The sequence below is a fragment of the Euwallacea similis genome, chromosome 7, assembly GCF_039881205.1.
Source record: "Euwallacea similis isolate ESF13 chromosome 7, ESF131.1, whole genome shotgun sequence".
Classification (NCBI taxonomy): domain Eukaryota; kingdom Metazoa; phylum Arthropoda; class Insecta; order Coleoptera; family Curculionidae; genus Euwallacea; species Euwallacea similis.
Window position 1 is genome coordinate 2,349,563 of NC_089615.1, and position 26,684 is coordinate 2,376,246.

General features: G+C 35.8%; 3 protein-coding genes across 4 annotated transcripts in view; 1 reads left to right on the forward strand and 2 right to left on the reverse strand.

Annotated features, from left to right (window-relative positions):
- Nucleotides 1-17,561, reverse strand: part of rudimentary (carbamoyl-phosphate synthetase 2, aspartate transcarbamylase, and dihydroorotase rudimentary) — a 41,373-nt gene extending 23,812 nt beyond the window's left edge. Inside the window, exons 1-9 of the mRNA XM_066391584.1 lie at nucleotides 17,375-17,561; nucleotides 15,259-15,397; nucleotides 15,034-15,163; nucleotides 14,824-14,970; nucleotides 14,460-14,773; nucleotides 13,528-14,402; nucleotides 12,611-13,305; nucleotides 8,649-10,229; nucleotides 8,486-8,590 (exon numbers count right to left, since the gene is read on the reverse strand). Of these exons, the coding sequence (XP_066247681.1) occupies nucleotides 8,486-8,590; nucleotides 8,649-10,229; nucleotides 12,611-13,305; nucleotides 13,528-14,402; nucleotides 14,460-14,773; nucleotides 14,824-14,970; nucleotides 15,034-15,163; nucleotides 15,259-15,397; nucleotides 17,375-17,483 (4,095 nt within the window). The 5' untranslated portion in view covers nucleotides 17,484-17,561. The remainder of the gene's footprint in view (nucleotides 1-8,485; nucleotides 8,591-8,648; nucleotides 10,230-12,610; nucleotides 13,306-13,527; nucleotides 14,403-14,459; nucleotides 14,774-14,823; nucleotides 14,971-15,033; nucleotides 15,164-15,258; nucleotides 15,398-17,374) is intronic.
- LOC136410026 (uncharacterized) lies at nucleotides 310-6,914 on the forward strand. The gene is made up of 6 exons (XM_066391928.1): nucleotides 310-575; nucleotides 2,199-2,461; nucleotides 2,701-2,908; nucleotides 3,013-3,452; nucleotides 3,517-4,223; nucleotides 4,651-6,914. Exons 1-6 carry the CDS (start codon nucleotides 334-336, stop codon nucleotides 5,158-5,160), a joined length of 2,370 nt encoding a protein of 789 aa, XP_066248025.1. The 5' UTR covers nucleotides 310-333; the 3' UTR covers nucleotides 5,161-6,914.
- Nucleotides 17,562-20,060: 2,499 nt separating the features above from the next.
- On the reverse strand, nucleotides 20,061-25,608 carry LOC136409800 (uncharacterized). Of its 2 annotated transcripts, none has more exons than XM_066391590.1 (9): nucleotides 25,270-25,608; nucleotides 23,012-23,307; nucleotides 22,458-22,954; nucleotides 22,190-22,403; nucleotides 21,313-21,579; nucleotides 21,039-21,257; nucleotides 20,782-20,981; nucleotides 20,470-20,720; nucleotides 20,061-20,387 (listed from the first exon to the last, which is right to left on the reverse strand). In XM_066391590.1, the coding sequence occupies exons 1-9, from the start codon at nucleotides 25,500-25,502 to the stop codon at nucleotides 20,195-20,197; spliced, it is 2,370 nt and encodes a 789-aa protein (XP_066247687.1). In that variant the 5' UTR covers nucleotides 25,503-25,608; the 3' UTR covers nucleotides 20,061-20,194. The 2 variants fall into 2 exon arrangements, with proteins under 2 accessions (XP_066247687.1, XP_066247688.1); XM_066391591.1 differs by lacking the exon at nucleotides 25,270-25,608 and adding an exon at nucleotides 23,675-24,154 and having other exon boundaries at nucleotides 20,062-20,387.
- Nucleotides 25,609-26,684: the final 1,076 nt, after the last annotated feature.

Sequence of the window (26,684 nt, forward strand, 5' to 3'; positions counted from 1 at the left end):
TCAATATCTTTCTTTCCAATTTTCGCAATATTGTTAAAGGCAATTAAAATGTTAATTTTAAAGGTATTTTTTGGAGAGTATTCAAAGTTCACTAGTGACTGTGTCAATCGGGGAACTTACTAGGACAACATGTGAGCGGTAATCGAGATAGCAGAAAAATAGCGAAATTTCTAGATAATGATAGACCGTTGTAAGTGCAAAAACTCTCTCAACGAGATACTAATGATATTATAACCAAAATTTAATCGGAGAAATAAACATACAGATCTTCTGAGTCTCAGGGCGAACATTCCTCTGGGAGCCCTATAAGTCGCGAACAGTAAATGAGTTAAAATGGGTGTTATTATCTCCAAGATCACAAGATCACAACGAAGGACGGTAATAATCAAAGAACAGAAAAAACAAGTGGAAGTGAAAGAGCAATTGGAAGAGTGCGATGGCAGTGACTCTATTTTGGTTGCAAGACAAGACGCGAAATATTTTAATGCAATTCGGAATGATTTGAACGAAAACCCGGAGATTTTTGTGTTGAATAATGTACTCATGTGCACTTTCTTTTTGAAGAACTATCAAGAGTGAGTATTATACGAAATAGAATTTTTAAATAAATTTAATTTTTTTCTTAAACTCCATTTTGCCCTTTTTACCAGTTTTTCGTCACAAAATTTCCCGCTTCACTAACAATCTTTGGTCATTAAAAATATATTTATCATAAAAAGTTCAGTCAGTCGCAAAATTTTGATCTGGTCGCACGAAAGTGTAAGCCGCAAAGAGCTGTATTCACAATTCTGCCGCTTATAAGTAGAGAAGTTGCTGTTTTTGCTGCTTCCAGCGGGTGCGCGAAGCAGGAGGAATGTGTGGTCTACTTATCAAGGTCGTATTCAGGCGTTAGTCTAAGCGACCCTTCCGTGATAAATATGTGTTCGATACTTTAGTTTTGAAATAAGTATCGCTAGTAGCTATAGGTCGCCTGAAATGGGCTGTCCAAGAGAAACTGGTGACGTCCCCATATCATGAGAGCAGTCACTAGTTGCCGACAATTTTCGATGGTTTTTTTAGTATTAACAAAAAGGATTCATACTTATTTGCTCTATTAATTTATTCAAATAAATTTAGCCAATTAATTATCTTAATTTAACTAATTTTTAGAATCACAATCCCGGATTTTTATGTTTGCATTCGCCTTCATCTAAAATAGATCAGACCTAATTGTAAATGAGATTTTTCTATCTTTGTGCTAATTATCCAATTGACAAAATGTGACTCGTGTTTTATGAGTATTGCAAATCTCACTGTGCAAAACCTACTTGTTGATAAGTGTGTATGTACATTAAGACAGATTAGAATCGAAATGACGATTTTGTGATTGCAAACAATTAGCTTAATTTCTTGATTCAAGTAATCTTTTGGCTAATTAAATTTCATAGCCCTTTAAATATTGTCTTACGCTACGAGCGGGCGCTAGACTGGCCTTATCGCATGTATTTGCGAGCCGGAAGTAACTCTTTGCTACGAGTGCCAGAAAAAACACGCAAATCAAGTTAACGAGTGTCAGTGACGCAACATTTAATGGATATTTGGATATGGATTTAACATTAAAATGTATGCGATAAAGCATTTTATCGCACGTGTAAGATTATAACGCACGCCTATTTTTATTTATAAAATTTTATTTTAAATTGTACTTACAGAAGAGAATTAAGTTAAGACTCGTAGGAAAAATGTTTTTTCTGCCATCCTACGATAAAGTGCTTCACCGCACTCAAGTGCAATAAACGCACTCGTTAAGTAAATAACTAATATGATACTTCACATAAAGATATTCATCTATAAATGTGCTTATCTATAAAAAGTTTCTCACAGGATTTCCTCACCTTAACACCCAGTAAGTTTGCATATCCAGCATACAGTAATCAGCAGATCTATTAAAACCATAGCGGACTAGCAACGCTTCAATAAACAATGAGTTTATCCCCCAACCAACAATGAGTTTATTGGTTTTAAATCACTAGATTACGGTATACACAATCAATATGTAAACGGGATAAATTAACGCATCTATTAAGCCATAAAATTTAGTTCTGTTACAGTATGGAAATTCCAAAAACGGCTTATACTGACGCTTTAAGATCGTTTCAATTAAAAATGTGGGATTATTGTGCATTTAATCGTAATAAAATTCGCTTATTTCTTGGCAGAGAAATTTATAAGGCGAAAGGGGAAGTCGACAAACCCCAAGACAACTTCTGGGAACCACACACCATAATCGAAAAAGCCAATCGCAATGTCATATACAGGGCCATGCATGGAGCTAGAAAAGATATACCAGAACCACTGGTCACCCGAAGAATATACGTTCCAATGAATGAATATGTAGAAGTATGCGATCTCCTGAGTGAATCTGAAGATCTGAGTAATTCCAGCAGGTACCAAGTCAAGATGGAAGAAAGCAGAAGACGTGGTGGGTTGATGATAACAATTTCGATCTTCTTATAAACGCCCATTAGAGTGAATTCATAATGAGTAAAATAAATCTGTGATCCTTGAAGGCTTAAGAAAATTTTTGATAATAATTACTATTTTTTAAAAAACTGTTTGACGCTAATAACCTGAATGATTGACAGATCTACTTGAACTTGTCGGCATATGCTGACATCATGGAAAATCTCAAAATAAGCACTTGTTGTGTTGTTGCTATAGGCTTCGTAAGGCTGCGACGAATAAACGCGAATGCCTGTAATGATGGAAACTCCATGAAAGATGTCCCGGTAGTTTCAACTTCCAGTACCACAGGAACCAGCGACACAGACTCGATGGCCACCCCTAATGACAAGTTCAGCAATGGCGATCCTCAGCTGGTAAATGATGATATTGACGATGGCACTCCAGATGATTGTTTTGTTTACAGGTTGGACCTTTAGAATCAGATTAATAATAAAAATGTTGCAATTTAGAAAATAACAAAGAGTTCTATAAAGAATGTTGGATATAATTCGCTACTTCTTATTCCAGGAAGATCAAGAAACAAGACGCTGATATGTTGCTAGAAGATGGGGAAGATCTTCAAGAAGAAGACGTTTATGATATTGTTTCTTACCTACATTCGCGAAAGTTCATGAAGTACTTCCAAAGCAAAGTGTTCAAAGACCCCATAGCAAAACAATTGAGCATTGTCCAATACGAGATTGACCATGCGGTAGTGTATCAAGACGCGCCGGGAAAAGTGTTCTGCAACGTCAGGAGCGACATAGAAAGTTGTTATCCAGTGGAGCTGATGCCTTGCCTGAAAAGCTCCTGGCCCGACAAGCAGACCTTTGGCTTCCTCACAATGGAACCAACAAGCAACGATCAACATTATCTTCAATGGCCCAGCAAAAAAATGTTTCAGTATATAAAAATGACGGAATGTGCGCTTGTTCCGAAAGGTTATGCGTTAAATGGGAAATTTAGTGGTAAGTTACAATAATGGGTGTGTCTCATTATGCTCTCTTTTTGATAGCTGCATTGTGATTCTAGGGGACTTAGACTGGGAGATTCACTTTCCAATGGCAGAGCGCTACCTGGAGACTTGTCTAAGACCTGAACAAATACACTGCTACCTCGTGCTACTCTCCATATTTAAGGAATACATAGAACCTCATACCAAAAGTTTCGGGATTCTTCCCGAACACTTGGCGAACCTCATTTTCTGGGAAACTGAAAAGGACAACGTGAAATGGCCGAAATATCAACTGGGGCACAGGCTAATGGAAATAATCAAATACTTTTCAAATTGCTTAAGTGAAAGAAAATTTCAAGATTATTTCATGCGGAATAGGAATATATTCCGAAACATCCCTTTGATACATTTAGATGCAGCTAATAAGACGTTCCACGCTATTACTCAATCTCCGACCATGCTAATCATAAGGGCCCTGAGGAATATCCGATACCTGAGTGCGTACTTTTATCCTCCATTGAACTATAAGGAGTTGTTAGATATATTATATAAAAAGAATTGGAACCAAAATTCATTACTGGCCCATATGAACTTACCACACAGCGAGCCTGATAATATTTCTGTATCGACGGCGACTTCAACAAAAAAGAAGTCGACACCTAAGGATGCAGTGAAACAACTCCATTTGCAGAAGGAGAAGAAATTGAGGAAGGAACACAGGCGAGAGAGACAGAAAGAAGACGGGGAAATTAAACGAGGTTCTTTAGATAGCATTAATGACGATGTAAGTTTCAGTCCCTTATCTAGATATTTCTTTATGATCATAGATTGACGAGTCAAATATTTTAACGCTTTATACATAAAACGTGTGACACGTAAACTGTGGTTTAGTACCGCTAAATTGCTAGAATTCTGCTTAAAACATTTTCGATTCAGAGACAGATGAAACTCAGAGTGTTCTCAATTTAAACGGTTTGAAGCTGCTAAATCGCTTAAATTTTGCCCGCAAAACTCCCGAACTCTGACTTAAAACAAGTAACCTGACTTGTATAATTAATTTCAGTTCAAATTCAAACTTTTTTCAGCTCAAGATCAGTAAACTAAGCCTTATTATTAGATTATTTGTTCAGGTATATTACCGTATCGATAAATATATACCGTCTTATAAAAATATGCTCATTCGCGCTATTTCAATAATTATTTTATTGCAGTGGGTATGCGAGAAGCACTTCGACGTTCAAAAGAAAATCGCCCTCCTCAAGTTCTTCATAAACTGTTACATTGATATAGCGAAGACGAGCATGAAAATAGCATCGAAAAAGCAAACCTTATTCTACCTAAAGCAGGCCTGGTACCTCACTAAGATCCTTCAACAAGAGAACCAGTTGTTCGCAGAAGAAGTTAAAGACTATTTTAAAGAGATTAAGAAGCATGAAGATCTAATCCTAGGTATAATGCAGAGTAACATTGAAGAGTATGGTAATATGGATGTGTTGAACAATAACGCTGAGGTGGAAAGTGAAGAAGAAGATAATCTTTCCACTTTGGACGATGTGTCCGACCAACTGCCCGAGAAGAACGAAAAAAAAATCGACACGGACATAACTATAGATGACATTCATCAACAAATTAGGCAAAAAAAAATTAAATTGAGCACTTTAACTAAGACGTTTAAGCCTAATTACTTCAAATCGACGCCCATTGAAGAATATCCAAGTTGACCCCGCAACAAGCACCTCGCAGAATTTGGATAATTATACTTATTAACGCGTATTACGTGGGCTGAAATTGCAAATCTCAAAAAACTCTGATCCCTATCAAATAACTATGAAGTCATCAATTACATACCGTAATACTTTAATATAGGGATCATAAATAATTGGTTCATATGTATACAGGGTCATTCGCGTCACACTATACGGATATTGCGGTTAAAATATTTAATGTTTTGAATTTTTTTTGTGATGTATAAAACTCAAATAGAGATACGTTTTAAAATTATTTTCCTTTCGAGGGGTTGTAAATAAGTGAAAAATATAAAAGTTTTTTGTTTTTTTTTAATGGAACACCCAATATATTAACACCGTTTTAGATTTTTTGAATAAATAAATGTAAGCTTAAGACTTACGTACCTTAAACCTTAAGCATTTTGAAATGATTGACATTTTGTAAAAATGTAGTGCAAATTTAAAAACTGCTTTAAAGAAAAGTTAAACTGGAGTAGACTGAAATTCACACGAAACTTCTGATATGAGGCATATTTTATAGTATAGTCATGAAAATTTAGATATCATATACGGTGTGTCAAGAATTAATGTGAAAAACGTACTTACTTTCAAGAATATTAACTTACTTAATTTAAATGGAACACTTTATATTTGATTACTTGAAGTAACGAATAGAGATATTAAACCAAAACTATTATACTTTCTTATACCTAAATGTACAAGTTTTCTTCGAAAATTAAGATTTGAAAAAAAGTAGAAAATCCTATTAATTTTTCTATTAGTTGCCAGGGTTACATCTAAAATCCCAATATAAAAAGTTATGTCTTTATGTTCTTCTTTCGCATAATTTTTTATTTTTGATATTTTCAATACTATTTGCGTAACTTACAAGGCAAAAGGTAGTATTTATGTTTTCAAAGTATTCTTGATACGCTCAATTAACTTATATTGGTATTTTGAAAAATCTGGCACATTATACATTTAGGTATAGGAAAGTATAATAATTTTCGATTGGTTATATCTCTATCTGTTACTCTAAGTAATTAAATATATAAGGTGTTTCATTTAAATTAAGCAAATTAATACTCCTCAAAGTAAGTACATTTGTCAAATTAATTTTTGACACACTGTATATGATATTTAAATTTTCATGACTATAGCATAAAATATGCCTCATGCCTAGAAGTTTGGTGTGAATTTCAGCTTACTTCAGTTTAACATTTCTTTAAAGCAGTTTCTAAATTTACACTACATTTTTACAAAATCTCAATTATATCAAAATCTTTAAAGTTTAGGGTAGGTAAACGTTAAGCTCACATTTATTTTTCTCAAAGAATCTAAAAAGCTACTAAGATATAGGGTGTTTCATTAAAAAAAAACCTAACTTTGGTATTTTTCATTTATTTACAACCCCCCGTAGAAAAGGAAAATAATTTTAGAATGTACCTCTATTTGAATTTTACACAACATAAAAAAAAATCGAAATATTAACTAATTTAGTCGCAATATTCCGTGTAGCATGACGTGAATAACCCTTTATAATGTATCTGTTTCGTTCATTTGGAACATGAAAGTACCTGAAAGACATCAGAGCATGTTACGAGATTGTGCGTATACATTTTGATAAATTAAGTGGCTGCTTAGGTAAAGCTGATACTACGAAATTAATGAGGGAAATGTTTATTTTTGTACAATTCGCAAAAAGTATATAAACATTTCCATTGTCTGAAACGTGTCATCTATTGACAGTGATTATAATCAGATCTTTGTTATGAAAAAAATATAAATTTCAAGTATGTACTCGTATTTTTGTTCAACCTTTAATTTAAAACCGGATATCAGGGCTTATCAATAATGAATAGACTTATTATGCAGTAAATTTGATCGTATATCCGGTTTTCAGCAGCATTACGAATGTTCCTGATTGCAGAGTAAGTCAAAGATGCCATTAATGGCAATGAAAAGACCTCTTTTTCGTGATTTCAAAAATGTAATTAATATGTATTTATTTCTAGCCGTTTCCCAGATAACTAAGCACAGACAATGGGTAAAAATTGTAGGCCATTACCTGCTTGTAGTCATATGCATTGACCATGAAATAAAAACGAAGGATTTTTGGAAAATTTTGGTTTATACAAAATGTCCCTGAAATAACTGTACAACACTTTACCAAAAATTCCTTAACTGAAAATAAAGCGTTTTAGGCAAACTTACATACCAATATTTAATATCGCCTCGTTTTGTCACTACAGGGCGCCAAAGTTCTCAAATTAATATCATTTTTTCGAAATAATGGCTAAAGGCTTTTATTGATTTTCGCTAATTTTGGAACTAAGAGTTACTATGATACATAAATTGACTTGTTTTGACATGGGCGGGATTTTTTTTAATGCACGGAAATATTAAAAATGGCGCGTGGTTCGTAAATAAAAGTTTGAATTTTTGTTACTCCCTGTACGAATGAGTTTCATTTTTTTCTGGCACAAGGTGATTCTACTTTGAAACTTTTTTGTCTCTTATATAATTTCCGCCAGACACAATGTTTCTACAAAAAATAATTTACAATACCTTACAATTCATCACTCTTGTGAAAAGAATAATAAAAAAAGACTGACATGATGGCCAAAGTACAGATTAATTTTTTGAAACGAATTTATTTATGTATTCATGAAAACTATCGACATTTTGAATATTTGCTGTAAAAACTAAACTAAGTTGGTAGTTATTTAGAATTGGAAGTTTTTGTATGTTTTCGTTCCGACTAAACAATGATGATGAATTGCAAGGTATCATAAATAAGTTTTTTTTTGAGTTTTGTGTATCTGGCGAAAATGTTACAAGAGAGAAAAAAGTTTCAGAATAAAGCCAGCTAGTGGTAAAGAGAAAATTGAAGTCATTCATACAGGGGGTAACAAAAGACGAACTTTTATTTATGAACCACGTGTCATTTGTAATATTTCTATGTATTAAAAACAGATCCTGCTTACGTTAAAACGCGCCAATTTATGTAGCAACTCTTAGCTAAAAAATTTGCAAAAATTGATAAGAACGTTTAGAAATGATTCCGAAAAACAATATTGATTTGAGAACTTTGGCGTTTTATAGTGGCAAAACAAAGTAACTTTGGATATAGCTAAGTTTGCCTAGAACGCCTTATTTTTTGTTAAGGAATTTTTGGTTAAGTGTAGTACAGTCATTTTAGGGACACCCTGTATGTATAGCGAATTGGTAAAATTATACATTGAAGATTTCTCCGTGTAACATTTGCCTCCCAATTCCCGAACACCCTGTGTAATGGAAATTTTTTAAACTGATTTACCTTAACACCGTTCTCGGTATAAAAATCGGCAGTTCCCAAACTGGCATAAAGCTGATAGTCTAATTTCTGCAAAATCCGCATGCTCGGAAGAAGCTCCAATTTATGCTGCAAAAAAACAGTCATAATTATTGCGTCTTCGTTCAATGGATTTTCGCCCTCATACCTTAAAACTGCCAATTGACAGCAAAATTGACTTATTGGGAATGCTAAAGCCGGTGCTCATCATGGCCTTAAGATACGCCTCGTACCTGTTTTCCCCGAAACAAGCGACTTCCCCGGTAGATGCCATTTCTACCCCCAACATAAAGTCCGCTCCGGCTAATCTTGAAAAGGAAAACTGGGGTACTTTTACGCCAACTTTACCGCAACCCCCCAGAACATCCACTGGATCTACGGTCTCGCCGATTATCGCTCTAGTTGCCATAGCCACAAAGTCATGGTTCAGGGTTTTAGAGACAAAGGGAAAGGACCTAGACACTCGAACATTGCACTCAATCACCTTAAGGTCATTGTCCTTTGCAATCAGCTGCATATTAAATGGACCAGTTACTTCCAAGGAAGCTGCAATGGACTTGGTGATGCACATGATTTTTTCCAGCGTTTTGTTGTTGATGTCTTGAGGTGGGGTGACTAAAGTGGCGTCTCCAGAATGAACTCCTGCGTTCTCCACATGCTCAGACACAGCAATGCAGAGGATAATTCCTTCGTAAGCAACAGCATCAACGTCAATTTCCTTAGATTCTAAAAGAAACTTGGATATCACCACTGGGCTCTCCTTGCTGACCTTACTAGCGACGCTCAAGTAAGTTTTCAGATCTTGATTAGAGTGAGCTACGTTCATGGCAGCTCCACTCAGCACGTATGACGGTCGCACTAAGCATGGATATCCAACTTTCTGACAAAACTCAATAGCATCATCCACTGAAGTAAGGTTCTTCCATTCTGGTTGCATGATGCCAATTCGATCCAACATCCTGGAAAACTTGAACCGATTCTCGGCTCCATCAATGCTATCTGGAGAAGTGCCCAGAATCCTTGCCTGCTGGCGATGCAGATCTAGGGCAATGTTATTAGGCAGCTGCCCTCCCATTGACAAGATTATTCCCTCTGGCTGTTCCAAGTTGTATATGTCCATGACTACCTCAAATGAAATTTCTTCGAAATATAAACGATCTGACATGTCGTAGTCGGTACTGACGGTTTCAGGATTGTAATTGACCATTATAGTCTTTTTGCCCAGGCGTTTTAGTTCTCTTAAACACCCTACAGCGCACCAATCGAATTCCACAGAGCTCCCAATTCTGTACACCCCCGAGCCAATCACCATGATGTGCTCTTCGTTGAAATCTAAGTCGTGCTGCAATGCATTATATGTGAGGTATAAGTAATTGGTGGTAGCTGGCCACTCTGCGGCTACAGTGTCAATCTGTTTAACCCATGGTTTAATGCAGGATTTTTCCCGTTTTTTTCTAATCGCCAGTTCAGTACTGGATAGAGCTTTCGCTATTTGTTTGTCAGAGAATCCCGAACATTTGGCTTCTAATAGTAAATCGTCAGAAACATCGTCTTGATTGATAGTTTCCATAAGGGTGTAATAGTCGATTATGTTTTTCATTTTCTGCAGGAACCATCTGTCGATTTTTGTGAGATCGTACAGTTTTTCCACGGTGTATCCAGATTTCAGGGCGGCTGCTATGACGAACATGCGCTTATCCGTTGGTTCCATCAACTCAGCGTCATTGACCTAGGATAAAAATGGCTAAACGGTTATTTGGAAACCAATATACAGGATGTTTTTATCCGGGTGTCCATTAAAAGTATTTAGAGAACCGCGAAAGCTACAAAAACATAATTTAGTATGCAGCCATTTGAGCCTAAGATCTATCGATTGAAAATATGTTTAAACTGTTTGTGGCACTTCCGGAAATATCGGAAATCAATAACAACTTTGTTATTTTAAATGAAATGACTATGTTTTTTATTTTTTTTTACGATTCCGTGTTGAATTTCGGATCAACTTTATGTAGCATATTGCCATCCTAAAAGGTTGACTTTCGGAGGTAAAAATTGTTAAAAAAATTGGCGAAAATCTTCTGTGTAATGAAAATTTGTTGTAGTGGAACTAACAAAGGGAGTACAGCAAAATTTTATCAGTAAGGAGTCAAAACACTGCACATCATTTTTCTCAATTTCAATTTTGATAATCATGTACAGAGATGAATCATGTACTATAAAAGAAATTAAACTAAGCTAATACAAAAAAGCCGAAAAATAAGAAGTCTTCAAATGGGACACCCCATATTTTATTACATGGCTTAAAATGTTATTTCATTCTGCATTCAATCATGTAACATTTTCCTATTCTTACATAAGAATTTTTTTATATGGGATAAGGGATAAAATTCCAAAGAGGTAGCTACGAAATTCACTGCGTGAACTACCATTGAGTAATACCAAGAAAAATGAAGATTCAGATTTTCCTATACTTTAGGCGGCTATGTTGTGTTCGCAAAGGTACATTTATTAACAAAAACCATCCTATCTTACAAGAAATTTAATGTGAAATTTAAAAATGTAATCGTATTTATGTTTTGAGTGATAAGAAGTGGAGAAATAATAAGTTTAGATAAAAAATTCGGGTTTTGGACAAAAATTTACTAATATGTCTACATATTAAAGAATAATCAGATTAGAACCCTCATTCTGGCTGCATTTAACTAGATTTTAGATAGTCTATCTATCCTCAATCTATGACCTTTTCTTTGTGAAACACCCTGTAGACTGTCGAAATAAAAAAAAATCCTATAAACTATATGACCGGAATCATTTCATTTCCAAAATAAAGGATGTTCAAAACGCAGTAGTGGTGTTTTCCTATTTGGTGTCAGTCCTAAATCATTTTTGTAGATTTCGATTATATTTATCACATACATCGCATAAATTCAAGAAATGAAACCTATTGAAATCGTTTATCTAATTAGACATTTTTGCGACATCTAAGGGTTTAAAAACTCATTATAGATCTTGAGATATATACAATATATTTTAATAAGTGACTTAGATTACCTATGTCTGATTATATCTACATTAATAGAGGGTGCTTCTGATGTCCACAGAATATAGTAATTAGGTTGTAGTTTTGAAATTGTAAAAATACGATGAAGCTTTAGCACACGAGCCCAATAACTTGAAAACCACTTGACCTAATCGGAATAACGATTTTGAAATTTTAACATCAATGATATGCCGATCATTATGTCCCAAATTTACATACACGCCTACTTTTGAGTGTTACTCGTGAGGAAATGATGGTTTATAAGATTAAAAATAATTCACCTTCTTTTTAATAATCAATAATTTCCTCCCTGGACATTTTTCCTTTAAACTCAAATGATACACTATGATATACAGTTATCACCAGTTCAAGTAGAAACATAGGATTGTCTGAGCGGGAGAAGAACTGCATAAGATGCCTCTGACAAAGACCAACGAAGTGGATTACGAGGCTAGCGGCTTACGTGGGCGGAGCCAGTCCAGTAGTACCAAATCTTTCACTGTTTCAGAATTTTTACCGATATAAGCGCTAGTGATGGATTAATCTTTTTTCTATTTATCTACATTGGGATTTTTTGCTCTGATATTTTTTAAAATGACTATCATTGCGAAAGCAGCGAAATAGATATCAATTTAAACATCGAAGTGGAGACGTCGGCCGGACTGACTCCGCCCACTTCGTTGTTAGTCTTTGTCGGAGGCATATTAAACCTTATGCGGTCTTTCTCCCGCTTGCACAATCCTCATGTTTTTACTTAAATTAGTGATACCTATATGGGGCTTAGGACACCAACCTCAGATCGTTGATGTCTCAACCTATATTTCGGCCTTCCTCAGGGATAATATCAAAATAAATTCTGATACTGAAGATCTGAATCTTTACATTTTTTTATATTTGCCCTGTGATTTGAACATATTTATGAACTATAAGGAGACATAGGGCGCCCCAATAACCCCACTCCTGCGGCTAATTATGAAGGGTGATATGGTACAATCAGCTGACGATTTTAAGAGTTTGATCGGGAACTAGAAAATTGGCTGCTCATCAAACATCAATCAACCCAAGCTTACCTCTTGCATAAATGGATCAAATCCAGGAAAATTCTCATCCACCATTCTCAAAGCCTTCTGAAAAGCCTCTTCAAACTTCCTCCCAACAGCCATCACTTCTCCCACGCTTTTCATTGAACTACCGATTTTGGTGCTCACTCTGGAAAACTTGTGAAGATCCCAACGAGGAATTTTTACCACACAATAATCCAAACTTGGCTCGAAGCAGGCAGTGGTGTTTCCAGTAACTGAGTTCTTAATTTCTGGCAAAGCTATTCCTAGGGAGAGTTTTGCGGCCACATATGCCAACGGATATCCTGTGGCTTTGCTTGCTAAGGCAGAACTTCTGGACAGTCGGGCATTAACTTCAATGATGTAGTACTCCTCGGAAAAAGGGTTCAAAGCGTACTGGATGTTGCATTCGCCGACTACTCCAAAGTGCCTTATAACATTTATGGCGGTAGTTCGCAACATGTTGTATTCTCTATTGGATAAAGTCTGGCTGGGGGCGACTACGATGGATTCTCCAGTATGAATGCCCAAGGGGTCTACATTTTCCATATTGCAGACGGTTATGCAATTGTCATATGCATCACGAACCACTTCGTACTCAACTTCCTTCCAACCTTTTAAAGATTTGTCGATGATAAGCTGGCTGGAGTGAGCCAAAGCTTGGGTAGCCAAAACAGTCAGCTCTTCTTTTGTGTTCGCAAAGCCTAAGTTAGGAAAGAAATAAAAAAATCACGCATACGTTGTTTTTATTGGAAAACTTGCTACGTCTGCCATGTCTGGCCAAATTTTGCAGGAAAATCCTGAAATTCGTCAATAACGTTTCCTCGAGGCTAAATTTAGTTCCCTTCAATCGCCGAACTTAAAAATACCACTGACGTGTTTCAGGAATTTCCTGAAAAGTTGGACTAATTAAAGAACTTATTTACCTGATCCTAAGCCGCCTAAAGAAAAGGCTGCTCTGGCCATAACTGGGTACCCCAACTGCTCGGCCGCACTTAAAGCCTCCAGAACTGAATAAACTGCCATGCTTGGAGCCACTTTTTCCCCAATTTCCCCCACTCTCTCAGTGAACACTTTCCTGTTTTCAGTGTCTATGATCGCTTGAATGGGTGTCCCCAAAATCCTGCAGTTATATTTATCAAAAATTCCCCGTTTCTGCAACTCCACCCCGCAATTCAGCCCCGTTTGCCCTCCAAAAGTCAAAAGCACCCCACTGGGCCGTTCCGAGCGGATTACTTGTTCTACGTATTCGGGCACCAGGGGCAAAAAGTAAACTTTATCAGCCAAGCCCTTGGAGGTTTGTACTGTGGCTATATTAGGGTTTATGAGCAGAGTTTGAATGTTTTCCTCTTTGAGGGCTTTTATGGCTTGCGAGCCTGAGTAGTCGAACTCCCCTGCTTGCCCTATGGACAGACCCCCTGACCCGATGATTAACACCTTTTTGGGTTTCTCATTCAGCGTTGGGGGCAATGAGCTCGCAAATTGCAGTTTTTGTTGTAAACTCTGCTTAATGCTGCAGCTAGATGTGGGGCCTGCTTTGACTGTATCCAGAAACACGTCAAACAAGCATTCTAAATCTTCAGGTCCTGCCATATGTTCAGGATGGAACTGGACGCTGAAATAGGGCTCACTTTCATGGATTATGCCCTCGTTGGTATTGTCATTGGCATTTGTAAATAATGGTTCCCAACCTGTAGGAAGAGTATCAGCATCGATTGCAAATCCGTGATTTTGTGAAGTCATGTAACATCGAGAAGTGCCATTGTGGATGCAGGGCTGGTTGTGTCCGCGATTACCATACCTAACAAATGGGAAAACGCGATAGGGAATTGTTACGTAATATTTGAGAAGACCTTACTTCATTTTGAAACTTTGGCATCCAATGGCCATAGATAGCAACTGATGACCCAAACAAATACCAAATATGGGTTTCTTTCGACCGCTCTTCAAAACCAGCTTTATTTGTTCTATGGTCTCCGTGCACATCTCTGGGTTCCCCGGCCCATTGCTCAGGAACAAACCATCGAATTCCTCTACATTTAATTTATGGTTCCAAGGCACGAGGTCTACTCTAGCCCCACGTTTCAAGAAACATCTTATCTGATTGTATTTAAGCCCACAGTCAACTGCCAATATCCTCGGCTTGCCTGATGCGTTATAAGTTATGGGTTTCTGCATAGAAAAAAATACAGGATGGTTGTTACAGAGTTACGGCGATTTACCTTTACTGAGACCTCCTCGACCAAATTTCTCAAATTTGGATCCGCTATTATCAAATTTCCTGAAATTTCTGGTAATTTATAAACAATTCTCCCTAGCATGGTCCCTTTTTCCCTTATAATTTTTGTTAAGTTCCTCGTATCTATGCCCTAAAATTTCCATATAAGTTACACAAGTATAGACATACCAACACATTACTGATTCAAAAATACCTGAATTCCTGGAATGTTCTGCTCCTGCATCCAATTCGATAATGTTTTCGCATAACGCCAATGACTTGGTTTATCACAATATTCACCCACGATCAGGGCCGCCGACCATATTCGGTAAGATTCAAAAAAGCTACAAGGCGAAACAAATTATCTATATCAAATTTCAATGCGAAGATCAAGAAGAATCAAATCGGAAGAGAAAAATTTTATTAGCTTTGTACTTACTGTGGCAGCCCATTTTCATCATTTGTCCCTGCTGGTACCCCATAATTTCCTATTATCGGATACGTTAACACAAGAAGTTGAGAGTGGTAGCTTGGATCCGTTAGTGATTCGGGGTATCCCACCATACCAGTTTGGAAAACTAGAAAAATGTAGAAAAAATAATTAAATTCCTAGGTCAATAATCATTCGAAAAATAAATAAATTGTTACAAGTATTTCTGTTAATAACATCAAAGTAATCGATCAGAGGGTCAATAAATTTTGGGTCGTTCCAGAATGACTTTTTTCCTGCGCTAGTTTTAAAGAGAAGTTAGAAAAGTGTGAAATGCGTTTTCACGCCTTGTTTCCAAAATAAATAAACAGGTTAATAGTGACACGTATATGTCCCATTACTTCCCTAGTGAGCTAATGAATGAGTCGGCGGCAACGTTTTCATCGTCTGCATTGTTATTTTATGTTAATTTATATATATTTTTTTATTTACATACATCATTTACATAAATATTCGATTGTTACAGACTACTAAAACAAAGTTTTTCAGCCAGGGTGTTAAAGAATAAGGTTGTCAATTGCTTATTGCAGTATCCTGTGACCGAAATAAAAGAAAAGTACCCATACGAATATGGGTCCGTTTTCGCTTTCTGTTTGAAATACAGGGTGATACAAAATAATTATTTTTTTAGTTTTTTCCTAATAAATCTATTCCAGCATTTAAAATTTTAATGAAAATTGGAAAGTGTGGAATAAGTGTAGAGATACACCTTTTAAGGAGAAAACAATATTTTTAATTTCATCAGTTGGGTCCCCATTGATGTGACTCTGAGCATTTGAAACGAAAAACATGATACGTCATTGGCTTAAAAAATAAAAATAATTTTCTGAATGTTTCATATTTCTGTGGAAAAAAGACCTTTTAAATATTTTTTTTATCATTAACCGTTTTCATGAAAGAAATATAATTTGCTAACTAATATTAAAATCACAAGACTAAATTAAGTACGTTTCTTTACTTATAAAAGGACAATTAAATGAGGTGCTGAAAATGCTTTTCACCTGCAAGAATGCATGCCTCGGCCCTTTTTCGGATGTTATCGCATAATCTTTGAAAAATTCTTAATGTATTTTTTTTTGTTGAACGAATTATTGGGTTTTCTGGTGTTTTTGATTGTTGCGTTTTATTTTTTTCGATAAACGATGGTTAACGTTATGAACAATTTTCAAGAGATCTTTTTTTTACAGAAATATGAAACATTTAGAAAACTATCTTTATTTTTTTAGCCAGTAGCGTATTATGTTTTTCGTTTAAAATGTTCAGGATCACATCAATATAGACGTCACTGGGAAAGTCAAAAACATTGTTTTCCTCTTAAAAGATGTGTCTCTACGCCTATTTTCCTCTATCCAATTTTCATAAAAATATTTTATGCCGGAACGGGCATATTAGGAAAAACTGAAAAAAACATAATTCTTTTATCGTCCTATATTTGAGACAGGAGGCAAAAAAGGACTGTTGGTATGAACTTTATTTTTTATTTCGGTCACAGGAATCTAGTAAGGAGTTGGTAAGAGTTTTTCTGAAACACCCTGTACAACATTTAATTAATTTTCATAATTCCACACTTAAGAAGTGAAAATTAACTGCTTAGTAAATCGAAAAGTAATTGCTCCTGCTTTCCAAAAGCAAAATATGAAAAAGCTCTGATAAAAAATAATAATATAAATCAAAACTGTATCACGTCTTCAAATGCCAAATAAATTTTCCTTGCATTTTGCGTCTTGCTCGCATTGATGTCCGAGCACAGCAAAGTTTAGAAGTGAGGCAATATTTTTTAGATTGATCACTTCTCATAAACAATGGTCATTTATGTTCATTTAGTTATTTGATACTTTTCTACGTATATCATTGCTATTAGCTAGGTATAGAGCACGTGAAGTAGGTAATAAAATATAACAAGAAAAAAAAACTTCTATTTCAACTGTCTTCAGTCAAAACGAAACTAGACTAAACGAACAAATAATAGATAAAGCAGATAAACTATGATAATCTCCAAAACAACGCATAAATTGAAGCTTAACCTCAAAACTGCGCACATGTGCTCAGTTTGAAGTCCACTTACCCACTTCTCCATCAATTTGCTTAACAGCGCCAAAAGATTTTCCCGCCAGTACCACCCCATTTTCTAGTACCAGGTAAACCGATACACTGCCGTGGGAGTTTTGCACCATTGTTTCAAAAATTTACCGCACAAATAAGCCGAAGCCGTTGAGATTGCATACAGTCTGTGTGCTGGGATTTTAGCAGACAGCGAGAACCCGCACGTCGCCGATCGTACCACTAAATATCAGTGGTACCCACTATTACCCGCTGTTCCACAGTACTCTCTCTCTACTTATTACCTTGTTGACAGAATGGTGAAATCTATATGAGGAACAGCTGCGAGAAACAAAAGGGAAAGACACACCATCGCTATGCACAGCTGAAAAACAGTAGCGGCGCAGTGAGGAAAAATGTCTATTGCATTGTGGTCTGAAAGGGCAAATAAGATAAAAATATACAAATCAACTAAATTTAGATTAATTTGGTTTTTCCAAAATTATATTCAGTTTTGTTGTTGCTTAACCGTAGAGCAAGGGAAACTAGACTTACCTACCAAGAATCTCCTAACTCATGGAAATTGAGGCCCTTTGTCGCCCTACTGTGAACGAAATATGAACCTTAGCAATCTCAAAAATTACTTTATTCCAACTTACATAAGATATCTCAATTAAAGAATTGCCAGCACAGCATGGCATAGTCCGTTCCTTTGTTTTGCTTCCAAAGTATTCTCTCGGAATGCAGAACGGCTTATTGTAGACAAGTGCATGTGTACATTTGCAATATTTTGTTGATGTTCGCAATTCTAATGGGAATTTATTTCAATTTTAATCCTGCATTAAATGCTTCCTACAAACCAATGTGAGATCGCAGAGGCAAAGGTCAAATATATATACGAGCTATGCGATGTATGCAAATTTCAGTCACTTACATTAAAGATATGATTGTCCTTTGTTGAACGTTTATTAGATTAAATTATTCTAATGTTATGGTAGTGTCAGACACAAATAATAATGGAGCCGTTTATTTTCAGCTACATCTCGTACAAATCCGATCATTGAACATTTTTTTTAATTGATTTGTGTATTTTTATTTTTTATTTATTTTTGCAACATTTTTCGCACTTTACGAACTTAATAATTCTTTCTCTCAAAGAAAGAGGAAGGAATTTCTGATATCCACTTTTGGCTTCCATGGGATAGACCTTTAGAACGGGCCCGGTCTCAGCAAGTCTAGCGTCCTGGGTGAAATTTTTTATCAATGTCGTCCCACCTTCAAGAAAAATGCCGACTAGGAAAATCTGCCATCCTGGATTGTAGCTTCCCCCAGGCCGTTACTGCTCTGGAGAATAATCATGCCAAATGATTTATAACTTATTGAAAATTTTAAGGAAGTTTCAGATAGAGAATCCTGAATGTGTAATGTCATAGTGAAAGAGAAACTCGAACACCCAGTAAAAATGTTTAGATTTCCATAATAATTTTTTACAACAGTCGAAGGGGCCAAAGTAAGTAAATTGTATGACTTTCGACCATTAATTGGGATTTTTATAATTAATAATGTGTTAATTCTTACACATTCATTAATGTGCATAGGCATACTCCCGATGAAGTGGTAATATCTTCCTGATGTATTTCATTTAAAGCAATTTCTATCTCAGGTCGAAACGCTGTGAGAGTTTGCGGGTGCGATTGTAAAGTTCGTAATCTCCTATCAATAATGCCCCACACGTGTTCAATTGAAGAAAAATCTGGAGATATTGGAGGCCAAAACAGTAGTTCAATCTGAGTTTCCTGAAAGTCTTCCGCCGATACCTTTGCAACTTGTGATCAGACATTATTCTGTTGAAAAATAGGATTTTGGAGGGTTCTTAAATATGGAACCCAATAAGATTTCATTATTTCTTTGATGTATCGCTGGGGAGTTATACTGTCTCTAATAAAGACTAGGAGTGACCTAGAGTTATAGGACAATGGCACCCTTTACCATAACACCAACAATACGATGAAAATGTCTCTGGACAAGAAATTGTGGATCTCGTTATTCCTCATATCGCCTTCTAACCCTTGTTCGATCATCATGCATGTTCACATAGAACCTGGAATCGTCGCTGAGGACTATTACGTTCCACTCCTCATTCTAGGCTAATCGTTCTTTACCCCACCCATGTCGATTTTGTTTGTGTTCCGAAGTTAAAGGTAAGACAAATGTGGTCGGTATGAAAATAGATCAAAACTTCTGATTCGTTAGTGTACATTTCGTATTCCAATAACTTTGCCGTGTTCTGCAAACCAGTAATTGGCAATTGTATTGGTGTTAGAAAATCGATCTCTTATAGCCAACAATCTTAGGCAACGATCTTGAAGTGGTGACGTCTTCCGAATTCCTCCAGTAGCTGTGGCATTCAAAGTTAGTTTTTCTCTCCTTCATAAAAATACTCAAAAAAAAGAAATACCCAAAACATGCTGGTCGATAAGACTGAAAATGTAAGCACATCTTTTTTGAAGCATTGTAAATATTTGTAGAAAATATTATCGAAATTGGAACATTTTCACTGAGTGTTCGAGTTTCTATGTCACTTAGTATATTTATGATTACTCTAATGAATTACTGAATAAATATGAATACTTAGCGAGTACTTAATAAATAAATAATAATAAATTTATATAATAATAAAAAAATATATTAGTTCAAAAAAACAAGTACAATTATGACTTATTCGTTCAAATATACTTTACACTTACACTAGAAATGTCTATAGTGATCAACAATATTCAGATATGTAATATCTAATAAATAACTCGTTTAACGAACACTCATCTAAAACTCAAATCTGGAGAACCTATTCTACAAATGCTACAGTCTTCTTCTTGGAGTTTAGAGCCCCATTTTGGATATAACTCTCGCCTTTTTCGAAATTTGAAGAATTTGTAGTAGTCCCTGATATAAATTTAAGTTTAGAACCTTCGTTGAACGAACTTGAGTTTCTTATTGGTGTTCGAGGTTTGCTTCCACCGGTGGCATGGGAAGACACTCTAAAAGCCAAACGACAAAATTAGTTAAAGAAAAACAACACGGAATACGATTTCAAATCGTATTGGGCTGCCAAAAACTAACCTAATAATTTTTCTCTTAATTATTGCTTCTTCTTTAGCGATAATCCTGCGCCAAAGTCTGGTATCTTCTAAGAAAGCCCCAGAACTATCTTCTAAGATCTTAGCAAGATACGTGGCTTGCTTGAAGTAGAACAGGCCCTGAGATATTGTTGCCAGATTAGCACTTTCTTTGCCAAGAGCTATAAAATTTTCAATAAAAATGCTCAGTACGCTTCTGATTTTCCACGTATCCAGCTCCTTGTCAATGGGCTCCTGAAAGAGCAAGCAACTCCATAAATACCACAGTTACAAGTGAATCACTCTTTACAGCTACCTCTAAATCAATATCTATTTTATTCGCACCGTCCTCAACGTCTTTATTTTTCTGCTGTTCTCTGTGCCTAAGGCGATCCTTGATGATTCGTTCCTTTCGTTTTAATTCTTTTAGATGCTGGACCATACGATCAGGGTCTTTATATATCCGTCTCTTAAGTTGGGGCACGACACTGCAAGCCAATTGAGGATTATCTTGAACTAAAATACAGGCAATGTTTTAGATATCTCAAGGATGATGGGAGACTTGAAGCTTACTTGCTGTGGATTTAGTAATGATTTTCTTGTACAAGATTTCCAGATTCAGAGGAGTATAAAATTTACCGCTGGAGTACCTCAGATTTTTTAAAGCTTTAATGAAGAAAGGCACAGGATTTGCAAGCATATCCAGTAGCAGCTTTTGGGCATAGTTCAGGTATTTTTTCGGAATATTTTCGAAGAGATTCCTCTCTTTTATGAAATAGTCTGGACACACTCCTAAAAGATTAACCTGTTTGTAACGTCTTCGCTGATTGACAAAATTGCCACTTACCTAAGAAGAGCCTACGCTGAAGATTTTTAATCACTTTCAAAAGTTTGGTTCCCAAACGGTGTTCGGGCCAACTTCTGTAATCTCTTTCACATTCCCAAAACATGTGAGTTCTTATGTGTTCCGGTAAAAGCCCATTTTGTTGAGTTACCGGAGCAATGAAAGTTTTATGAAGCGTCAGAAGGAGCAACATGCATTTCATTTGAGCGTGCGACATGCGAGCTTCGAGGTACCTCTCTGCTTTTGGGAAGTTAATTTCCCATTCCAGGCCTAAATTGTATTAAGTAAGTTTTCTTTTGGTTGAGAACTCGGTCGAAATTTGTCGAGAAATATAGAAGACAAATCAAATATAGCTAACTCTCGGGGTAATTATCAAAAATCGGGGGATTTCCCCGCAGGTTTGACATCTTGACTTGAACGTAGACGAAAAAAACGCCTGCTTCGTCACATTTTTGGCTCAAGGATTCAGTGAAATTCGTAGAGAAATTAAGGGGGGAAATCAACTTAAACCCATCCAAAAAAGACGGTTTTTCCAAAAAGAGGGTTTTAATATAAAAATTAATCCTGAATACCAGCAGGAAATCTGCCAGAAAACCATTGAACATTGATCTGGTTCATTAGATTACCATCAAACTATGTTGTGCCTGCTTGGTGGTATTAACACTTGTTGAGTATAAGTAGGTAATTCCAGAATCCCGAATTATATTAAACTCATCAATCCGATGTCATGGATTAAACCAGATAAGAGTAAACTGATACGCATTAAAAGGGGATTTCCAAATTATGAACAAAAACCATTCTCATCTTAATATTTCATGTTCGATAATGAGATGATTATGATGATTAAAGTATAGAGGATGGAATAATAAACAACACTCACTTTCATGCTCATTGACCCCCTTCTTCTTTGCGTACCCCTTGGGTACCAACACCGCCGTCATATTCTGAATTTCCTCAATCATACTTCCAGGCCCCGATGTAGGCCACTTGTAAATAGTACCCGTTCTTGTGTCAACTATTGTAGGCCTATCTTCCCTATAGACGAATTCTATAGTCTGATCTTCCGGCCAAGGTATTGCCACTGCAGGTATCACCTAAATGAGTGAGTTTAGCGCAAACGTAGGGAAAAATTGGGAGATTACACTCACTTCAAAAGGTCTATTCACCTCCGTTTGAGTATCAAATTCATCACAGAAAATCTTCCCAGGAATGGCTTTAGCGGCCTTAATGGCCTCTTCGTTAAATCCCAAAGACTTTCCTAGAGTCGTTGGAAATAGTCCATTTTGAAAGTATTTCATGAATCCATTGGAATTTATGTACACTAGCTCTTTCGTGAAATCCTCCACATCAAATTCATCGGTATCCTCTTCTTCATCGTCATTGTCATCGTCATTTTTTAATATCTTTTTTGGTTCACAGGCCACAGAGATGTGCGTAAAACAGGATCCGGGAAGTGTGTCTCTCCTCTCTATGTTGTCGGACACCTCAATAGGTTTGGGTGTTCTGAGCTCAGTTATGCTAGAGTAATCATATTCCGAATCAGATCTAGAAGATGGACCAGGTGTCGCATTATCGTAGTATATGTCGTATTCCATCGATTTTACTATGGGCGAGTTTTTCTCTACTTGAAGAAGCTTTACGTAGCCTGCAAATTGATTAATGAACTCCAATTAAAACTTTATTGTTACAGTGATTGACAGACCTTTCTTTCCAGCTTCTTCAATCTTCGCTTGATAACAAGGTTTGTCAATTGAAGTGTACTGGGGAATTTCACCAGAATTAACTACTTCTATGAGATCATTAATGACATATATTCGCTTAGAAACCAGAGTCTCTGATTCACCAAACTCCCCTGGCGGACGAAAAACAACGTTCTTGTTGACTTCATCCACGATGGCGTCGGGGTAAGTACACTCCATAGTTTCGTCTTTGAGGAGGGTTTTGTTCATCTCTTTCTCTTGAGGACTAGCGGAAACGTGCTGGAGCCGAGTGATCACCCTGAAAGAGGAAGAATTTCTGTACCACTAACACCCTTTGGTGTATATTTTCATTATTTTATAAACATTTTTCGAGAATTACATTAGGTTTTCTCGAAAATAAGTACTAGTGTCCAACATCTTTGCCGTTAATAAATATCGTCTTATAATTTAATATTATCTTAATTTATTTAAAAGTGCCTTGGTAGCTACAATCTGGAACTAATTGATGTTTTAGCTCTTATCATGAAAGAGCCAATATCTGCACTTCATGTGTTTCTCACTTAAAGCTACACTCGTTCGATTGATTTAGATATAAATTCTTTACATTTGTTCTATATTACAAGGTCGTCACTAGAGTAATTCACAAGCTGTTTCATATCACTTACTCTCTATGATCGCCAAAGAATTGTGTCCCCATGATCAAGTTATTCAATATGAACACTGACACATTCTCCTTTAATTCCTTCTTGATCACGTTTATCACCAACATATCATCCCTCTGTATAGACTCTATCCTTATGTTTATGTCGCGTTCTTCCAAGTCTTCATAACCCTTGGATTTCCCATCGGTTGGGAGTTTTGAATTAAATGTTGCCTTAGTCGAACCCTTGTTACCCATCACTAATTACATGCTAATAGAACACGTTAAAAGTAACTTTAATATTGGAACTAAGAGACACTTGGGAGGAGATATAACCTCGGCAATATTTACACACCAACTGCCTTTCATTGGTGCCTTTTAACGATAAACCTCAGTAGTTCATTGTTTAATCTCTGCTTTGATAATCATGTCATATAATATTTCCATCAATGTTAACAGGGATTAAGATTTCGACAATGATTTACGATTTCTATTAAAAAATACTAGCCATTGTTAAGATTCTAATAATATGCCATTATGGGTTTTCCTTCGAATCTCCTTTATGATATCATAACGTAGTGCAAGCTATGTTGGCCAGAGAAATAATTTTTTTCCTTATTAGCTATTTTAAAATTAAATTAAAAATTCTCATTTTTTCCAGCTAGTTGTTCCAGATGGAACATCATGTTCAAACGAGGCACAGTCGTAATTATATCTAGATATGATATGAGCACCTCACACACACACACACACACACACATACACGTACATATATGGATTCTATTGTGAGGATATCTTACAGGATGGCTGTTTCTCGAGCTTGGGTATGAGGATCTAAGTCATTCCATGCGATATTGAGTCGGTTAAATTAGGGCAAAGTTTGATTTAACTTAATGCTCGTTTGGGGTTTGCTTGATTGATTGGAAAAATTCGTAGGGTGTCTGGATACATCCTCGAAAAGACGAACGGTTGGAATATCGTTTTTCTTAATATTATAGGAACTGCTCATTGGAAAAAATTTAATTCGGGCCTTGTTAAGATACTTTTTTTATAGAGGATCTAAATACATCGTGAAAAACGTGCAAGGTGCAGGTATTACGGAAAACGATGATCTTATTAATGGTTTCTCTGTAACAATTGTCTCTTGCACGTTAAGGGAAACTTTGCGACGTATTTTTTACTAAAAAAATCTTAACAGTGTGCTTAACAATAACAATAGCAAGTCTTAACAATAAAGAGTAATTTCAAAAATATTGAAGAAAAATCAAATTTCAAACCTTGCGTTCTATGCAGAGATCTCCGGAAGTATTCGAAATTTTTCCAATCTTGAAGCAAATTTTCAATGAGCAATAAATTGCTCAATTTTGCTTTATACTAGCCGACCCCGTATTTCCTGAAGTAACCAAGACGCTTATACTTGAAGTGGAAAAATGGGCATCCTATCTATATTTACAGCTTAGAAATTAGCCTCTCAAACGTTTAGCATAAATCAATTTTTTAAAATTATTTCAATTAGAAATTAGGTGCCCTCTCATTGAAAAACTACATTACAAATGAAATTCAGAGAAAAATATGTAGGATGATGAATAGGAAGATATTTTCTCGTATTAACATGCTTACTCTTTATGACTTCCAAAGAACTGAACACTCATGAGTATATTGTTGAGAATAAACACTGAAGCAAACTCTTTCAGTTCCTGTTTGATGGTTTCAATCACAAACCGGTCATCTTCTCTAATTGATTCCACTATAAACTCATTATTAACACTACTCGTATTATTAGGAGCCATTACACTTCCGGGTATAGTCTCACTAATTCTCTCTTTCGGATTTTTCGAACAGCTTCCTCCCATACCAGCTACGCCATTATTGTTAAAGTTCAGATTAGTGAGATCATACCGTTAGTTGAAATTGGTAATGACGAGTAGGGCTGCTTTGGTCCCTCTCGGCTTGAGGTAATTCAACCAACTGAGACTTAGTGCCAGAGGTTGGAAAATAAATCGTAAAATAAATGATTTATCAAACATATTTTTTATTAATATTTACCTGTCTATCATGTACGGGCACTTGAAAAGATTAGAATTTCCAGTACATTTTCAATGGTATTCCCGATAAAGATGCTTTCCACGCCATTCGTGTGTAGTAGAAGTCGCGGAGAAGAAAGTTAATATACAGTATGTCCCCGGATGAGGTTGCCAAGAAGAGAAAGTTTCTTATTTTTCATTTTATGAGAAAAATGTATTTTTCGTGAAAGTTTCTGCTTGTTCCAAAACGGTTGAATCAATTTTCTGTTTTAATTTGCCTTTTCACTGTAGAGAAATATTTGAAAAAAGGTTCCAAAACTAATTATCGTTTTCATGAGAACCATAAAAAAGATTTAAATTAAATTAAATATGGTCGTTAGACGCGTCGCAAATCGTCGAGTCATCGAGGAATTTAATCAAAAGTTTCCGTATATTTACATCTCAAATGTGGGGCACAAAAATTGATTGAGAAATTCTAAACTACTTGCTCCGTATTAGACGTAAAAAAACTAAAGTAGCTCGACATGAAGATGATGCTGCGACTCTTATTGTAACGGATTCGATTCAAAATAATCCATAACTTTCTTTACGGCAAAAAACGAATCAATTAGGAATAAGTAAAACATATTTAAAAGTCACTGAAATTTTATTTCTTCAAACCAATTTTTAAACACGCTTTAGAAATAGAACATGTTTCAAGCAAAACATTTGGATTTTTGCTTGTGGATGGGCGCTCAAATCATGGAGAACTGATATGTTACGGAAACATTGTATTTTCTGATAAAGTCATGTTCTCCTCTAATGGTACTGTTTCGTTTTAGCATGTAAGGCACTGGACCCATCACAATCCCTATTTTTGAATCACTCGTAATTGGAAGTATTCGGCTAAAGTGAACGTATGGGGTGAAATTTTTATCACTTGGACTATATTGTTTGTGCGTAAAATTCTTATTTGTAGTTTTCTCTTTCTTGTTGAATTATTCCAATAAAAACTTAATAAACAGAAGTCTT